At 41.9% G+C, this 12,654-nt stretch overlaps 1 protein-coding gene across 1 annotated transcript in view; it reads right to left on the reverse strand.

The window, feature by feature from the left end:
• DNAJC1 (DnaJ heat shock protein family (Hsp40) member C1) overlaps positions 1 to 12,654 on the reverse strand; it is a 327,684-nt gene that overhangs the window by 160,374 nt on the left and 154,656 nt on the right. Inside the window, exon 5 of the mRNA XM_033931327.1 lies at positions 369 to 463. Coding sequence (XP_033787218.1) covers positions 369 to 463 — 95 coding nt within the window. The remainder of the gene's footprint in view (positions 1 to 368; positions 464 to 12,654) is intronic.

The raw sequence follows: 12,654 nt of genomic DNA on the forward strand, positions 1-12,654 counted from the left end.
TGTTTTGTTTGAAATCAGTTTAGCACTGTTGGCTACTAAAATTCAAATCCACAAAAATCCCATTCTTCTCTGGTTCCTAATCTTTTGTTTGACACTTCATTCATGAGGATCTATTTATCCTTCTGGTTAGTATTTGTACAACAGAGAGCAGAAATGTACCAAATGCAATACAAACAGTTTGTATGTCCTAGTACGATCCTCTATAAATGTGAAACATAAGTTAGTCACTTTAAAGGGTTATGTATTTTTACACCTCATTTCTAAATCAGTCTAGATACACACAAAAAACCTGAATTAAATTTTAAAAATGTGTATTTTTGGGGGGAGGGGGAAGTGGGCAATGAACACCATATAGCAAGTGCTCTTACCTTTCATTTTTTTCTGAAGAACACTTTACTTCTTCAGCATTTTTGCCTCCAGCTCGCCTCTTTTTGTCTCTTTTTTTCCTGCTTAGCAGCTCATCCTTGTAACAAAGGGGGGGGGGGGAGAACTCCTGATTATATGCTCTCATTAACAAGTATCTGCATAACATTACCAAACATTAAACGTAAAGCAAAGATACTTACTTGTAGCAGATGTTCTCTGAAGACAGCAGGTATATATTCTCACATGTGGGTGACATCATCCTCAGAACCTGGTACACCCAAGTGCAGTAACACATTAAATTTTTAGGCAGTTACTATATCATGAGCATGCCAGTGTCTTCTTGACAGACTTTGGCTTGTGGGACCATCAGTTCAGTAACAAAGCTAAGAAGCCAACTAGGGGAGGTGGGCTGGTTGTAAGAATATATGCCTGCTGTCCTTGGAGAACAGCTGCTACAGGTAAGTATCTTTGTTTTCTCCAAGGACAAGCAGGCATAATATTACATTATATTACATTGGTGTCTTCTATCTTTCAATTCTAGGCAGTTTACAACAAGAAATTAGCCTGGGCATTCCCAGGGAGATTACAAGGTTGATAGCTATAGTATGCGTTGGGATCTGGGAATGGTCGATTTGGTTTGGTTAAATCATTTGACAAATTTCTTAGAAATAGTATGGTTTTCAGTTCTTTCCTGAATGTTTTGTAGTTGGGCGTCGTGGTCAGCAGATTTGAGAGGTGGTGGTCTATTTTCACTGCTCTGGTGGCTAGTAAACCGTCATATTTTTCTGCTTTGATTGGGGGGTAGGTAAAGTGTGTTTGCGTTCTCTTTGGTCCTTATTAGGCGGTTGTTCAGATAGCTTGGTCCATTTCCATTTAGGACTTTGAATAGGGTGCAGTAGAATTTGTGTTGTATGTGTGCTTGTACTGGGAGCCAGTGTGAGTCTTGGAAAGCTGAGGTAATGTGGTCCTATTTTTTCAGCGAGTATATTAGTCTTAGGGCTGTATTTTGGACTGTTTGTAACTGTTTTAGCATGATGGCGGGGCATGACAGGTAGATTATGTTACAGTAGTCCAGGAGTCCTAGGATTAGTGCTTGTACTATGAGTTTGAATTGTTCGTTGTTGAAGTATTTTCAGATTTGTCTTAAGTTACACATGGTTGCGAATGCCTTCTGAACCATTTTGCTGATTTGAAGTTGAATGGTGCAACCTTTGTCTATCATTATTCCCAGCAGTTTTAGGTTGGGTTGTAAGGGATATGTGACGGAGTTTATTTCTAGGTTTGTTATGATTAGAGTTTTGTTTCTTTCTAGAAGTAAGAATTTGGTTTTGTCTTTGTTCAGTTTTAATTTATGGTCTCTCATCCATTTTGACACTGTTTCTAGTGCAATGTGTAGTTTGTTTGCTATGTTGGGGGTGGTTTGGTCGAAAGATAGGAGGATGGTGATATCATCTGCGTAGATGTATGACATTATGCCTAGTTTGTCTAAGCATGTGCCAACTGTGGCTATGTAAAGGTTGAAGAGTGTTTTCTATAGTGGGGAGCCTTGGGGGACTCCGCAAGGGTTATTACGGGATTCTGATTGTTCATTGTTTGCTTTTACTCTGTATCTTCTTGAGTGGAGGAATCCTTCAAACCAACTGTAGGCTTTGCCTGTGATTCCTATTGCCTCCAGTGTTTGCCCAAGTAGAATACTACGATCCAGTAGCCAACATCTTCTGGAAATTCCATCCCCGCTACATTTTTTTCGACACAACCAGAAAAAAGATCTTCACCTTAACAGCACCCACAGTATGGAATTCCTTACCCTCGTATCTTCGGGAGGAACAACCCTTAGATAAATTTAAGGTCAATCTTAAAACCGCTCTTTTTGACAAGTAGATATCAGACCTAAAAGGCCACCTATGACAAGTAAATGTCAGACCTTAGGCAGAAGGAAGAGCATATCCCCCCTCGTCAAGTGCTGACCATTAATGTCTTTCTTTTCTATCATAGATTGTATTTCTCCCCTTATCATTATGTTTCTATATGTCATTAATGTCTTTTGGTTTTAATGTTATTCCCTCTGTTTTTAATAGTTATTATTGTACACCGCTTATCAAATTTTAAATAAAACTTGAAACTTTGTAGTATGATGTCGTGATCTACTAGGTCACGACATGAAGCTGGGGGTGGTATGGTTGAAAGATAAGAGGATGGTGATATAATCTGCGTATTTGTATGATGTTATGCCTGGTTTGTCTAAGCATGTGCCAAGTATGGCTATGTAAAGGTTGAAGAGTGTTGGCAATAGTGGGGAGCAAGTGTTATTCCAGGATTCTGATTGTTTGCTTTTACTCTGTATCTTCTTGAGCAGAGGAATCCTTCAAACCAATTGTAGATTTTGCCAGTGATTCCTATTGCCTCCAGTGTTGTAGTAGGATGTCGTAATCTACTAGGTTGAATGCCGCTGTGAGATCGAGTTGTATGAGTAGCATTTTTTTTGCCTTTGCTTAGGTGTTGTTTGGCTGTCTAGGAGAGAAACTAGTAGTATTTCTGTACTGTAGTTACCTCTGAAACCTGATTATGAGGGGTGGAGTATGTTGTGGGTTTCTAAGTATTCAGTGAGAAGTTGTGCTAAGAGGGCTTCCATTAGTTTGACGTATAGCGGTATTGAGGCTATAGGTCTGTAATTGGATGGTTGATCTGTTGCTCCCTTTGGGTCTTTCAGAATAGGGGTTATGATGATTTTGGCGACTTCTTGTGGAAATTGGCCTTCTGTGAACATGTAACTAATCCACCATATGAGGTGGGTGCGGAATCTAGTGCTGGTGGCTTTTAACAGATATGGGGGACAGTGGTTGAGGTCGCAGGCTGCATGATTGTATTTTTTGTTAAGTTTGTCTAGGTCGAGCCATTATGTGTCTGGGAAGTCTGACCAGTTTCTGTCTGCTGCGTAGGACTCGTTTTTTATAGGGGGTATTGAGATTTTGTCGAGGTGGGGCTCCTAAGCTGCCAGAATCATGACTCTGGAAAATGAAATTTTTTTTTAAAGTTCAATTAATTTTATTTAAAAAATTTCAAATATAAACAATCATAACTCAAACGGGTCACAGAAATGATTAGCAAAGCAGATTAATTACAATAATCAGTATACATCAATAATCAGTATACAAATAATAGTAACACTAAAACTAAGTATACATAAACTAAACTAAACCTTAGGCTTATATACCGAATCTTCTCTATAACAGTAGAGCTCAGCACGGTTTACAAGAAATTAGAAAGGAGAACAGATAAAATATGGATTTGGAATAGTATGGAGAGGGGCAGAATTTACAGCTTTGAAAATAGCCAACTTTTCAGATGTTTTCAAAATGGTTGGAAAGAGCCCAGATCGCGCAGTTAAATAGGAAAATTATTTCACAACTCAGTAATTTTGAAAAGTAGAGACTTCCCTAGTTTACCAGTGTAGGTAACGCCTTTCAAAATAGGAAAGGACAATTTAAATTTTTGAGTAGATCTAGTAATGTCAGATCTTACAGAATTCCAAGACAGGGGAATTAAAGGAGGAAGAGTGCCATGCAAGATCTTAAATGTTAAGGGAAATTTAAAATAAACCCTGGAAATTATTGGAAACCAATGAAGTTTTTGCAGGAGCAGAGAGACATGATCAAATTTACTTTTTGAAAAGATCAACCTAGCAGCAGTATTCTGGATCAGTTGAAGTCTTTGAAGGATGACTGATTGAACGAACAAGGACAGCAAAGTGGTGTTAATGGAAACAGGATCTCATTTTCCTCAATATATGGAGACTAAAAAAACATTTTTTATTTTTTTTTACCAGAGAATTAAGATGGTCATTGAATGAAAGTGTTGAATCTATAATGACACCCAGAACTATACTTGAGAATTCAATCTGCAGTGAGGATCCTGAAGGCAACAGAATAGATGAAGGAAGCTGCTCTAATTTTGGGCCAAGCCAAAGTAACTTTGTTTTGGACTCTTTCAGTTTCATTTATATAGTAAGGGCCCAAGACTGAAGTTTCGTTATACATTCTTTCATATTTCCAGCAAGGTTAGTGAGATTTGAGTCTATCTCAAGGAGAACAAAGATGTTGACTTAAGAAAACTAACAGCATTAACAGGAGGAAGAAGGCTGGATATGCTTTGAGCCAGAGAACCCTGTCTGTAGCCCTGGGAAAAACTCTAAGAGATAGCAGGAATGCACTAGAGCCATGATAATTAGAGGTTCTGGGTCTGCTGTCGGGCAGAGTCTTAGGGTGACAGTCCATCACAGAATACATAAAGTCATCTAGGCCTTTGCAAATAATAACTGCTCCTTAAAAGGAAGTCATGCAAGAGTAGCTTTAGAGGTAGAATCACCGGCCCATTATCTGATCCAGAGAATTCTGCGAGCAGAAATCAAATACGCTGTCACCTTACTCAAGACCTGAATAAGGTCATATAGTGCGTCAGCTACATAATCCACTCCAGTTAAAAGAAAATGAGGAGACGGCTCCACAGCCTCACTTTCCAGAGTACACAGCTGGGACAAGCAAGCACGTGTGACAAAGGAAGCTGCTGAGGCAGCTTTGACTCCAAAAGCCGCTACCTCAGAATCTTCTGAGAACCACATCCACACAGCGGTTCCTGCAAGTCCTTGAGCACCATGCCACCCTCCCTGGGAAGGGATTTGCACTTTGTCACCGGCACTACCAAAGAGTCCACTTTAGGCCGACTAAAAAGCTGCTGACACTCATAGATACATAGAGTATGAAGGCAGAAAAGGGCCGACAGCCCAACAAGTCTGCCCACTCAAAGAACCCTCCCCTTAAAAGAACCCTCCCCTAAGCATTTCCCCAGAGTGAACCCACATGTTTATCCCATCGTCTCTTGAAGTCGAGCACGTTGCTGGCTTCGACTACCTGACGTGGAAGACCATTCCAACGATCAACTACCCTTTCAGTGAATAAGTACTTCCTGATGTCGCAATGAAGTCTCCCACCCTTGAGTTTGAGCGGATGCCCTCTTGTTGCCGTGGGACCTGTAAGGAAAAAGATATCTTCCTCTACCTCAGCATGGCCTGTAAGATATTTGAACATCTCTATCATGTCTCCCTTCTCTCTGCGTTCCTCGAGAGAATATAACTGCAGCCTGCTTAGATGTTCTTCATATGGGAGATTCTTAAGTCCTGAGACCATCTTAGTGGCCATTCGCTGAACCGATTCCATTCTCTTCACTTCCTTTTGATAATGTGGCTTCCAATACTGAACACAGTACTCCAGATGAAGTTTCACCATGGACTTGTACAACGGCATTATAACTTCAAGCTTTCGGCTGACAAAACTTCTTCGGATGCAACCCAGCATTTATCTAGCCTTGGTTGAAGCTTTCTCCACTTGATTGGTAGTCTTCATATCTTCACTAATGATTACACCCAGGTCCCGTTCTGTGACAGTTCTTTTTAAGGTTTCACCATTCAGGGTGTATGTTTTACAGGGGTTACTGTTACTAAGATGCATAACTTTACACTTTTTGGCGTTAAAATTCAGTTGCCAAGTATTTGACCATTTTTCCAGTAAAAGTAGGTCGTGCCTCATAGTGTAGGGCACGGTTGCGCTGTCCACTACGTTGCATAGCTTAGCGTCATCGGCAAATAATGTAATCTTACCTCGAAGTCCTTGGGGCAGGTCTCGTACAAAGATATTAAATAGTATCAGACCCAAGACCGAGCCCTGCGGCACTCCACTGGTCACTTCCGATGTTTCTAAGAGAGTACCATTTACCACCACCCTCTGAAGTCTACCACTGAGCCAGTCTTTAACCCATGCAATCAATGTTTCTCTTAGTATTCATTTTGTTCAATAACCTACGGTGTGGGACACTATCAAAGGCTTTACTGAAGTCTAAATACACTATATCCAGGGATTCTCCCCTATCTAGTTGTTTCGTTACCCAGTCAAAGAAGCTTATCAGATTGGACTGACAAGACCTTCCCCTCGTAAATCCATGCTGGTGGGGATCCCTCAGCCTCTCGTCATCCAGAATCATATCCAATCTGTTTTTGATCAGCGTCTCCATAAGTTTACATACTATTGATGTGAGACTCACAGGTCTGTAATTTTCAGCCTCTGACCTGCATCCCTTTTTGTGGAGCGGAATGACGTTAGTAATTTTCCAGTCCAAGGGGACTTTTCCCTTGTTTAGGCACAGATTGAAAAGCGCAGCTAATGGCTCTGCCAGGACATCTCTCAATTCCCGAAGTACCCTGAGGTGTAGATTATCTGGTCCCATGGCTTTGTTCACTTTTAATAATAATAATAATAATTTATTTCTTATATATCGCCAAAGCCATAGTAGTTCGAGGCGGTTTACAGTGAAGAAGGGCTGGACAATCAGCCAAAGGTTACAATGGTACAATCAGCGAAAATGGTACAATCGGCGAAAGATGGAGTAATCAGAGAAAAAGGTACAATCAGAGCAAAAAGGTACAGTAAAGAAGGTCAGGACAATCTGCATAAGGATAAATCTAAAAAAAATGTAGGTATAACAAAGGGGGTTCATACGGCGGATAAAGGCATTTAGGTTGTAAATCTGGTAAATAGATTAGTTTTTAGTAGTTTCCTGAAGTTTAGGTAGGATGAGGCGCGTGAGATGATGTGGGCCAGCCAGTTATTGAGCTGACCTGCTTGAAAGGCAAGAGTTCTATTTAGATATCTTTTGTAGCGGCAGGCCTTTAGAGTGGGATAGCTAAACAGGTGGGTTCTGCGTGTGTGTTTGGATGGGTGGTCTAGGATAAAAAGGGGTACCAAGTATAAGGGGGCCGAGCCAAAGGATGGATTTGAAACAGAAACAGGCGAACTTGAATTGCACTCTTGCTTCCAAGGGTAGCCAGTGAAGTTTTTGGTAGTAGGGAGTTATGTGTTCCCATTTTTTTAGGCCAAAGATCAGTCGGATTGTCGTGTTTTGGATGATTCGCAGTCTTTGAGTGGTTTTTTTGAAAGATCCCAGGTAAATGATATTGCAGTAGTCGAGTAGACTTAAGATGGAGGATTGCGCAAGTAAGCGGAATGAGAGGGCGTCGAAGTACTTTCTGATGGATCTTAGCTTCCATAGGGTGGAGAAGCCTTTTCTGACCAGAAGGTTGGTGTGGGTTTCGAAGGTAAGGTTGCGGTCGAGAGTCACTCCTAGTATTTTTAAGGAGTTTGTTATGGGAAAGACTTGGCCATTCAGGGAGATTGAAGGGTCTTTGATTTTGTCGTTTGGACTCACCAGGAAGAATTTGGTTTTATCTGAGTTGAGTTTCAGTTTGAAATCGGTCATCCATAGTTCGATTTGCGTTACGATTGTTGCTAGGAGATTGTTTATCTCAGGGGTTATGTTGGTTAGGGGAAAGATTAAGGTGATGTCATCGGCGTAGATGTAGAATTTGATCTTCAAGCTTTGCAGTGGATTACCTAGAGCAGCGGTCTCAAACACGCGGCCCGCGGGCCACATGTGGCTCTCCAACTTTTATTTGCGGCCCGCGGTCTGGGCTGGATAATTCCTTCCTTTTGGAGCAGCAGCTCGTCTGGCCGGTTCGTTCCGTTCAAAGCCGCAGGTTGGCGGCTCCTTGCGCTATTCGCTCCTGCATCGGAAGCCTCTCTGACTTCACAACATCAGAGAGGCTTCAGATGCAAGCGTGGATCTCGCAAGGAGCCGCCACCCGCGGCTTTGAATGGAATGAGCCGGCCAGACACGCTGCTGCTCCAGTGGCGTACCAAGGGGGGGGCGGTCCGCACAACTGGTCACCCTCCACTGTTCTTCATAAAGTGCAACTCGCGGCTCGTCTAGAGCAGGGGTGCCCAACTGCTTCCCTTCTCACCGCTGGCACCATGCTCTTTGATCTCCCTGCTTCTCTCGCCGCCCGACCTCAATTCTGACGTCGAGAGGACGTTCTGGCTAGCCAATCGCTGCCTGGCTGCCCGGAACGTCCTTTCCGACGTTAGAATTGACGTCGGGCAGCGAGAGTTGGTCGGCCCCGTGGAGATCTCGGCCTGTTCCCGATGGCGCCAGCAGCAGCAGCCTATTCCCCGGCGGCGGTGGCATGGGGGAGGGCAGGAAGGAAGAAAGAAAGAAGGGGGGGACAAGGAGCCAGAAACAAAGCAAAAAATGGGACAAGAAATCAGAGAAAGACAGACATAGAAAATGAAAGAAAAAGTTGGGGGAGGGAATGAGGTCTGGAAGAGAGGAAGCATACAGGAGGCTGAAAGAAGAGAAGAAATATTGGATGCACAGTCAGAAGAATAAAGTGCAACCAGAGACTGATGAAATTACCAAACAAAGGTAGGAAAATGATTTTATTTTCAATTTAGTAATAGAAATGTGCCAGTTTTGAGAAAGAAAAGATATTAAACTTTAAATGTGAGTGCTGCAGAAAAAATAGAGTACTTGGAGGGCCGCAGAAAAAATAGTTAATGTCTTATTAAAGAAATGACAATTTTGCATAAGGTAAAACTGTTAAAGGAAAGTTTTATAAACTATAAAGAGTTTAACCTCATGCAAAATTTTCATTTCTTTAATAAGACATTAACTATTTTTTCCTGCGGCCCTCCAAGTACCTACAAATCCAAAATGTGGCCCCGCAAAGGGTTTGAGTTTGAGACCACTGACCTAGAGTGACCAGGTAGATGTTGAACAATGTGGGGGACAGGGGGGAGCCTCGATAGCTCATGGTAGACGCTGCTCGCGGTAAATTTAAAGTCCCAGAATGGGTCCTCCGAGCACTCACTTGTCTGCATCTTCGGTACGGATCTCGGTGCCTCACAGGTAAAGACTGAGCAGAAGTAGCCATTGAGTCGTTCGGCTTTATCTGAGTCCGAGTCTACATAGTTACCGTCAGGTTTCCTGAGGCGCACAATCCCGTCTGTGTTTTTTATTCTGTTACTAACATACCTGAAAAATGATTTATCCCCTTTTTTTAAGATGCCTAGCTATATTTTCTTCCATCCCTTTATTTGGCATTGTTGCTCAGAAGCAACATGTGCTTTCTATGGCTCTTATGGGAGATCTGAATCTCCAAATGCCTTTTACTTGGCATTGTTGCTCTCATTCAACATCAAGTTACATAAAAGCAGCCATTTCACCATCTGCCAATTAAAGGGTTAATCAAGCCTTCAAAGTTTAGACAGGCAAGGAAGTTAGTGTGACTTCTTGAAACTTTACAGTCTAAACAGACGTGGAAGGGCAGTGTGTGTATTTGTCAATAATGGGAAAAGGGTTTGGGGTCTCTTGAGAAAACATAAGGTGCATTGTGTTTTGAGTGATTGTCTTTATTGAATGGATTTAATCTTTCCTATCAGAAAATGGAGTTCTTTTCATTTATTCTTTTAACCATTAAAAAAAATATATTATTGTAAACCGCCTAGATCTGATAGAGTGGCAGTATATCAAGTTCTTTTAATAAACAAACATAAATGTTACATCAGGGAGTGCTAGGGAGGTAAAATTCTTAGACATCCATAAATGACTGCTTCTTGGAGCAAATGGTCCAGGAACAGACAAAAGAGGAAGCAATTATCAATTTGGTCCTTAATGGAATGCAAGGCATAGTTGAGTTCACTGGGAAACAGCGATCATAAGATCATAACGTGATTAAATTTGAGCCGATACCTGAAGTGATGTCACTAAAGAAATCTACTGTAGCTGCATTTAATTTTCGAAAGGGTGACTATAATAAAATGAGGAAATGGTTAAAAAGAAGCTAAAAGGATCGGTGGCCTGTAAACCAGACATGGATGCCATTTAAAAAAAACATTGTGGAAGCTCAGACCAGATGTATTCTACATATTAACAAAGATGGAAAGAAGAGAAAACGAGAGCCAGCGTGTTTAAAAAGTGAAATGAAAGAGGCTATTATAGATTAAAAAACAACAACCCAACATCATCCTTTAAAGAAAGGAAAAAGGATTAAAATAAAGAAAATAAAAAGAGACTTAAGCACTGTCAAATTAGATGCAAAGCACTGATAAAGAAAGCCAAGAAAGAACATGAAGAGAAACTTGCCAAAGAGGCAAAAACTCACAGTAATTTTTTTTTAAGTACATCAAAAACTGAAAACCTATGAGAGAGTCCGTGGGACCGTTAGATGATCAAGGAGCAAAAGAAGTGCTCAGGGAGGATAAGGCCATAGTGGAGAGACTGAATGAATTATTTGCTTCGGTCTTTCAGAAGAATATGTCAGAGAACTACCTAAACCATTAATGGTTTTCAAGGGTGATGTGGAGGAACTGAAAGAAATCTTGGTGAATCTGGAAGATGTACTAAGCCAAACTGACAAGTTAAAAAGTGATAAATCACTTGGACTGGATGGTATATATCCTGGGTATTAAAAGAACTCAACATGAAATTGCTGACTTACTGTTAGTAATCTGTAACCAGTCGCTATAATCGTCTGAAGATTGGAGGGTGGCCAATGTTATACCAATTTTTAAAAAGGGCTCCAGGGGAGATCCAGGAAATACAGACCAGTTTCCGTGACCCCATCACTCCAGAGCTTTGTGCAGCCCACTAGTTACCAATAGAAAAGCCCTGCATCTTCAAGGCCCTAGTGATGGCCCACAACAGATTCCACCACAAAAATCCAGCCTACACTGCATCCAAGATACAGCCATACACTCCTAACCACCCCCTCCTCTCCGAAGCAGAGCAAAGACTCAGCATTCCCATGGGGGAGATCCCTCCAGATGAACACTGCTCGCAAACGCTCCTACAGCCATTTCCTCCCCTGGTTGTTGAACCAGCTTCCCACACAGATAAGGTCACTGGACTCCCTAATGACCTTCTGAAGATCAGTGAAAACTTTCCTCTTCTGCCGATCGGGCCACCAATGAAGCATCTCCTCATATATTTCTCTTATGCTCTCCTCTTTATGAACAGCTAGGATTCTAGAATAAGATCTGTGTTTATCTAACTGCATTTCTCTCCTTGTTATAATTATCTGTCCTAAAACTGATTGTGAACGTCAATCTATAACCCATTCTGAGCTCCTGGGAGAACGGGATATAAATTGACCTCAGTGCTGGGAAAACAGTAGAAACAATCAAAAAATTAAATTAAAATTGTGGAACACATAGACAAGCATAATTTAATGGGACAGAGTCAGCATGGGTTCAGCCGAAGGAGATTTTGCCTCATCAATTTGCTTGACTTCTTTGAAGGTATAAATGAACATATGGATAAAGGTGAGCTGGATGATGTACTATATCTAGATTTTCAGAAAGTATTTGACAAAGTTCCTCATGAAAGGCTCCTGAAAAAATTAGTCATGTGATAGGAGGCAATGTTCAGTTGTGAATTAGGAATTGGTTATCGGATAGAAAACAGAGGGTAGGGATAAATGACAATTTTTCTCAATAGTGGAGGGTCCGAGGCAACATGGCTTTACAAAATGTAAATCGTGCCAAACGAACCTGATTGAATTTTTTGATTGGGTGACCAGAGAGCTGGATCGAGGACATATGCTAGATGTAATTTACTTGGATTTCAGCAAAGCCTTTGATACAGTTCCTCATAGGAGGCTGTTGAACAAACTTGAAGGGCTGAAGTTAGGACCCAAAGTGGTGAACTGGGTCAGAAACTGGCTGTCGGACAGACGCCAGAGGGTGGTGGTTAATGGAAGAAACATAGAAAGAAAGATGACGGCAGAAAAGGGCTACAGCCCATCAAGTCTGCCCACTCTACTGACCCACCCCATTAAGTCTGAGTGCATATGACTTAGTTCCTTAGCTCGACCTTCGTAGGGATCCCACGTGGATGTCCCATTTATTCTTAAAGTCGAGCACGCTGGTGGCCTTGATCACCTGCACCGGAAGTTTGTTCCAATGATCCACCACCCTTTCTGTGAAGAAGTACTTCCTGGTGTCACTACTAAATTTCCCTCCTCTAAGTTTAAGCGGGTGCCCCCTTGTGACCGAGGGTCCCTTGGGAACGAATATGTCGTCTTCCAGCTCTACACGACCTGTGACGTATTTAAATGTCTCAATCATGTCACCCCTTTCCCTGCGTTCCTCTAGAGTATAGAGCTGCAATTTGCCCAGTCTTTCTTCGTATGAGAGACCCTTGAGTCCGGAGACCATTCTAGTGGCCATCCGCTGGACCGACTCGGCTCGAAGCACATCTTTACGGTAATGTGGCCTCCAGAATTGCACACAGTATTCCAGATGAGGTCTCACCATGGCTCTGTAAAGTGGCATTATGACTTCAGGTTTGCGGCTGACGAAGCTTCTCTTGATACATCCCATCATTTGCTTTGCCTTGGACGAGGCC

This window comes from Geotrypetes seraphini, chromosome 2, assembly GCF_902459505.1.
Source record: "Geotrypetes seraphini chromosome 2, aGeoSer1.1, whole genome shotgun sequence".
NCBI classification, from domain to species: domain Eukaryota; kingdom Metazoa; phylum Chordata; class Amphibia; order Gymnophiona; family Dermophiidae; genus Geotrypetes; species Geotrypetes seraphini.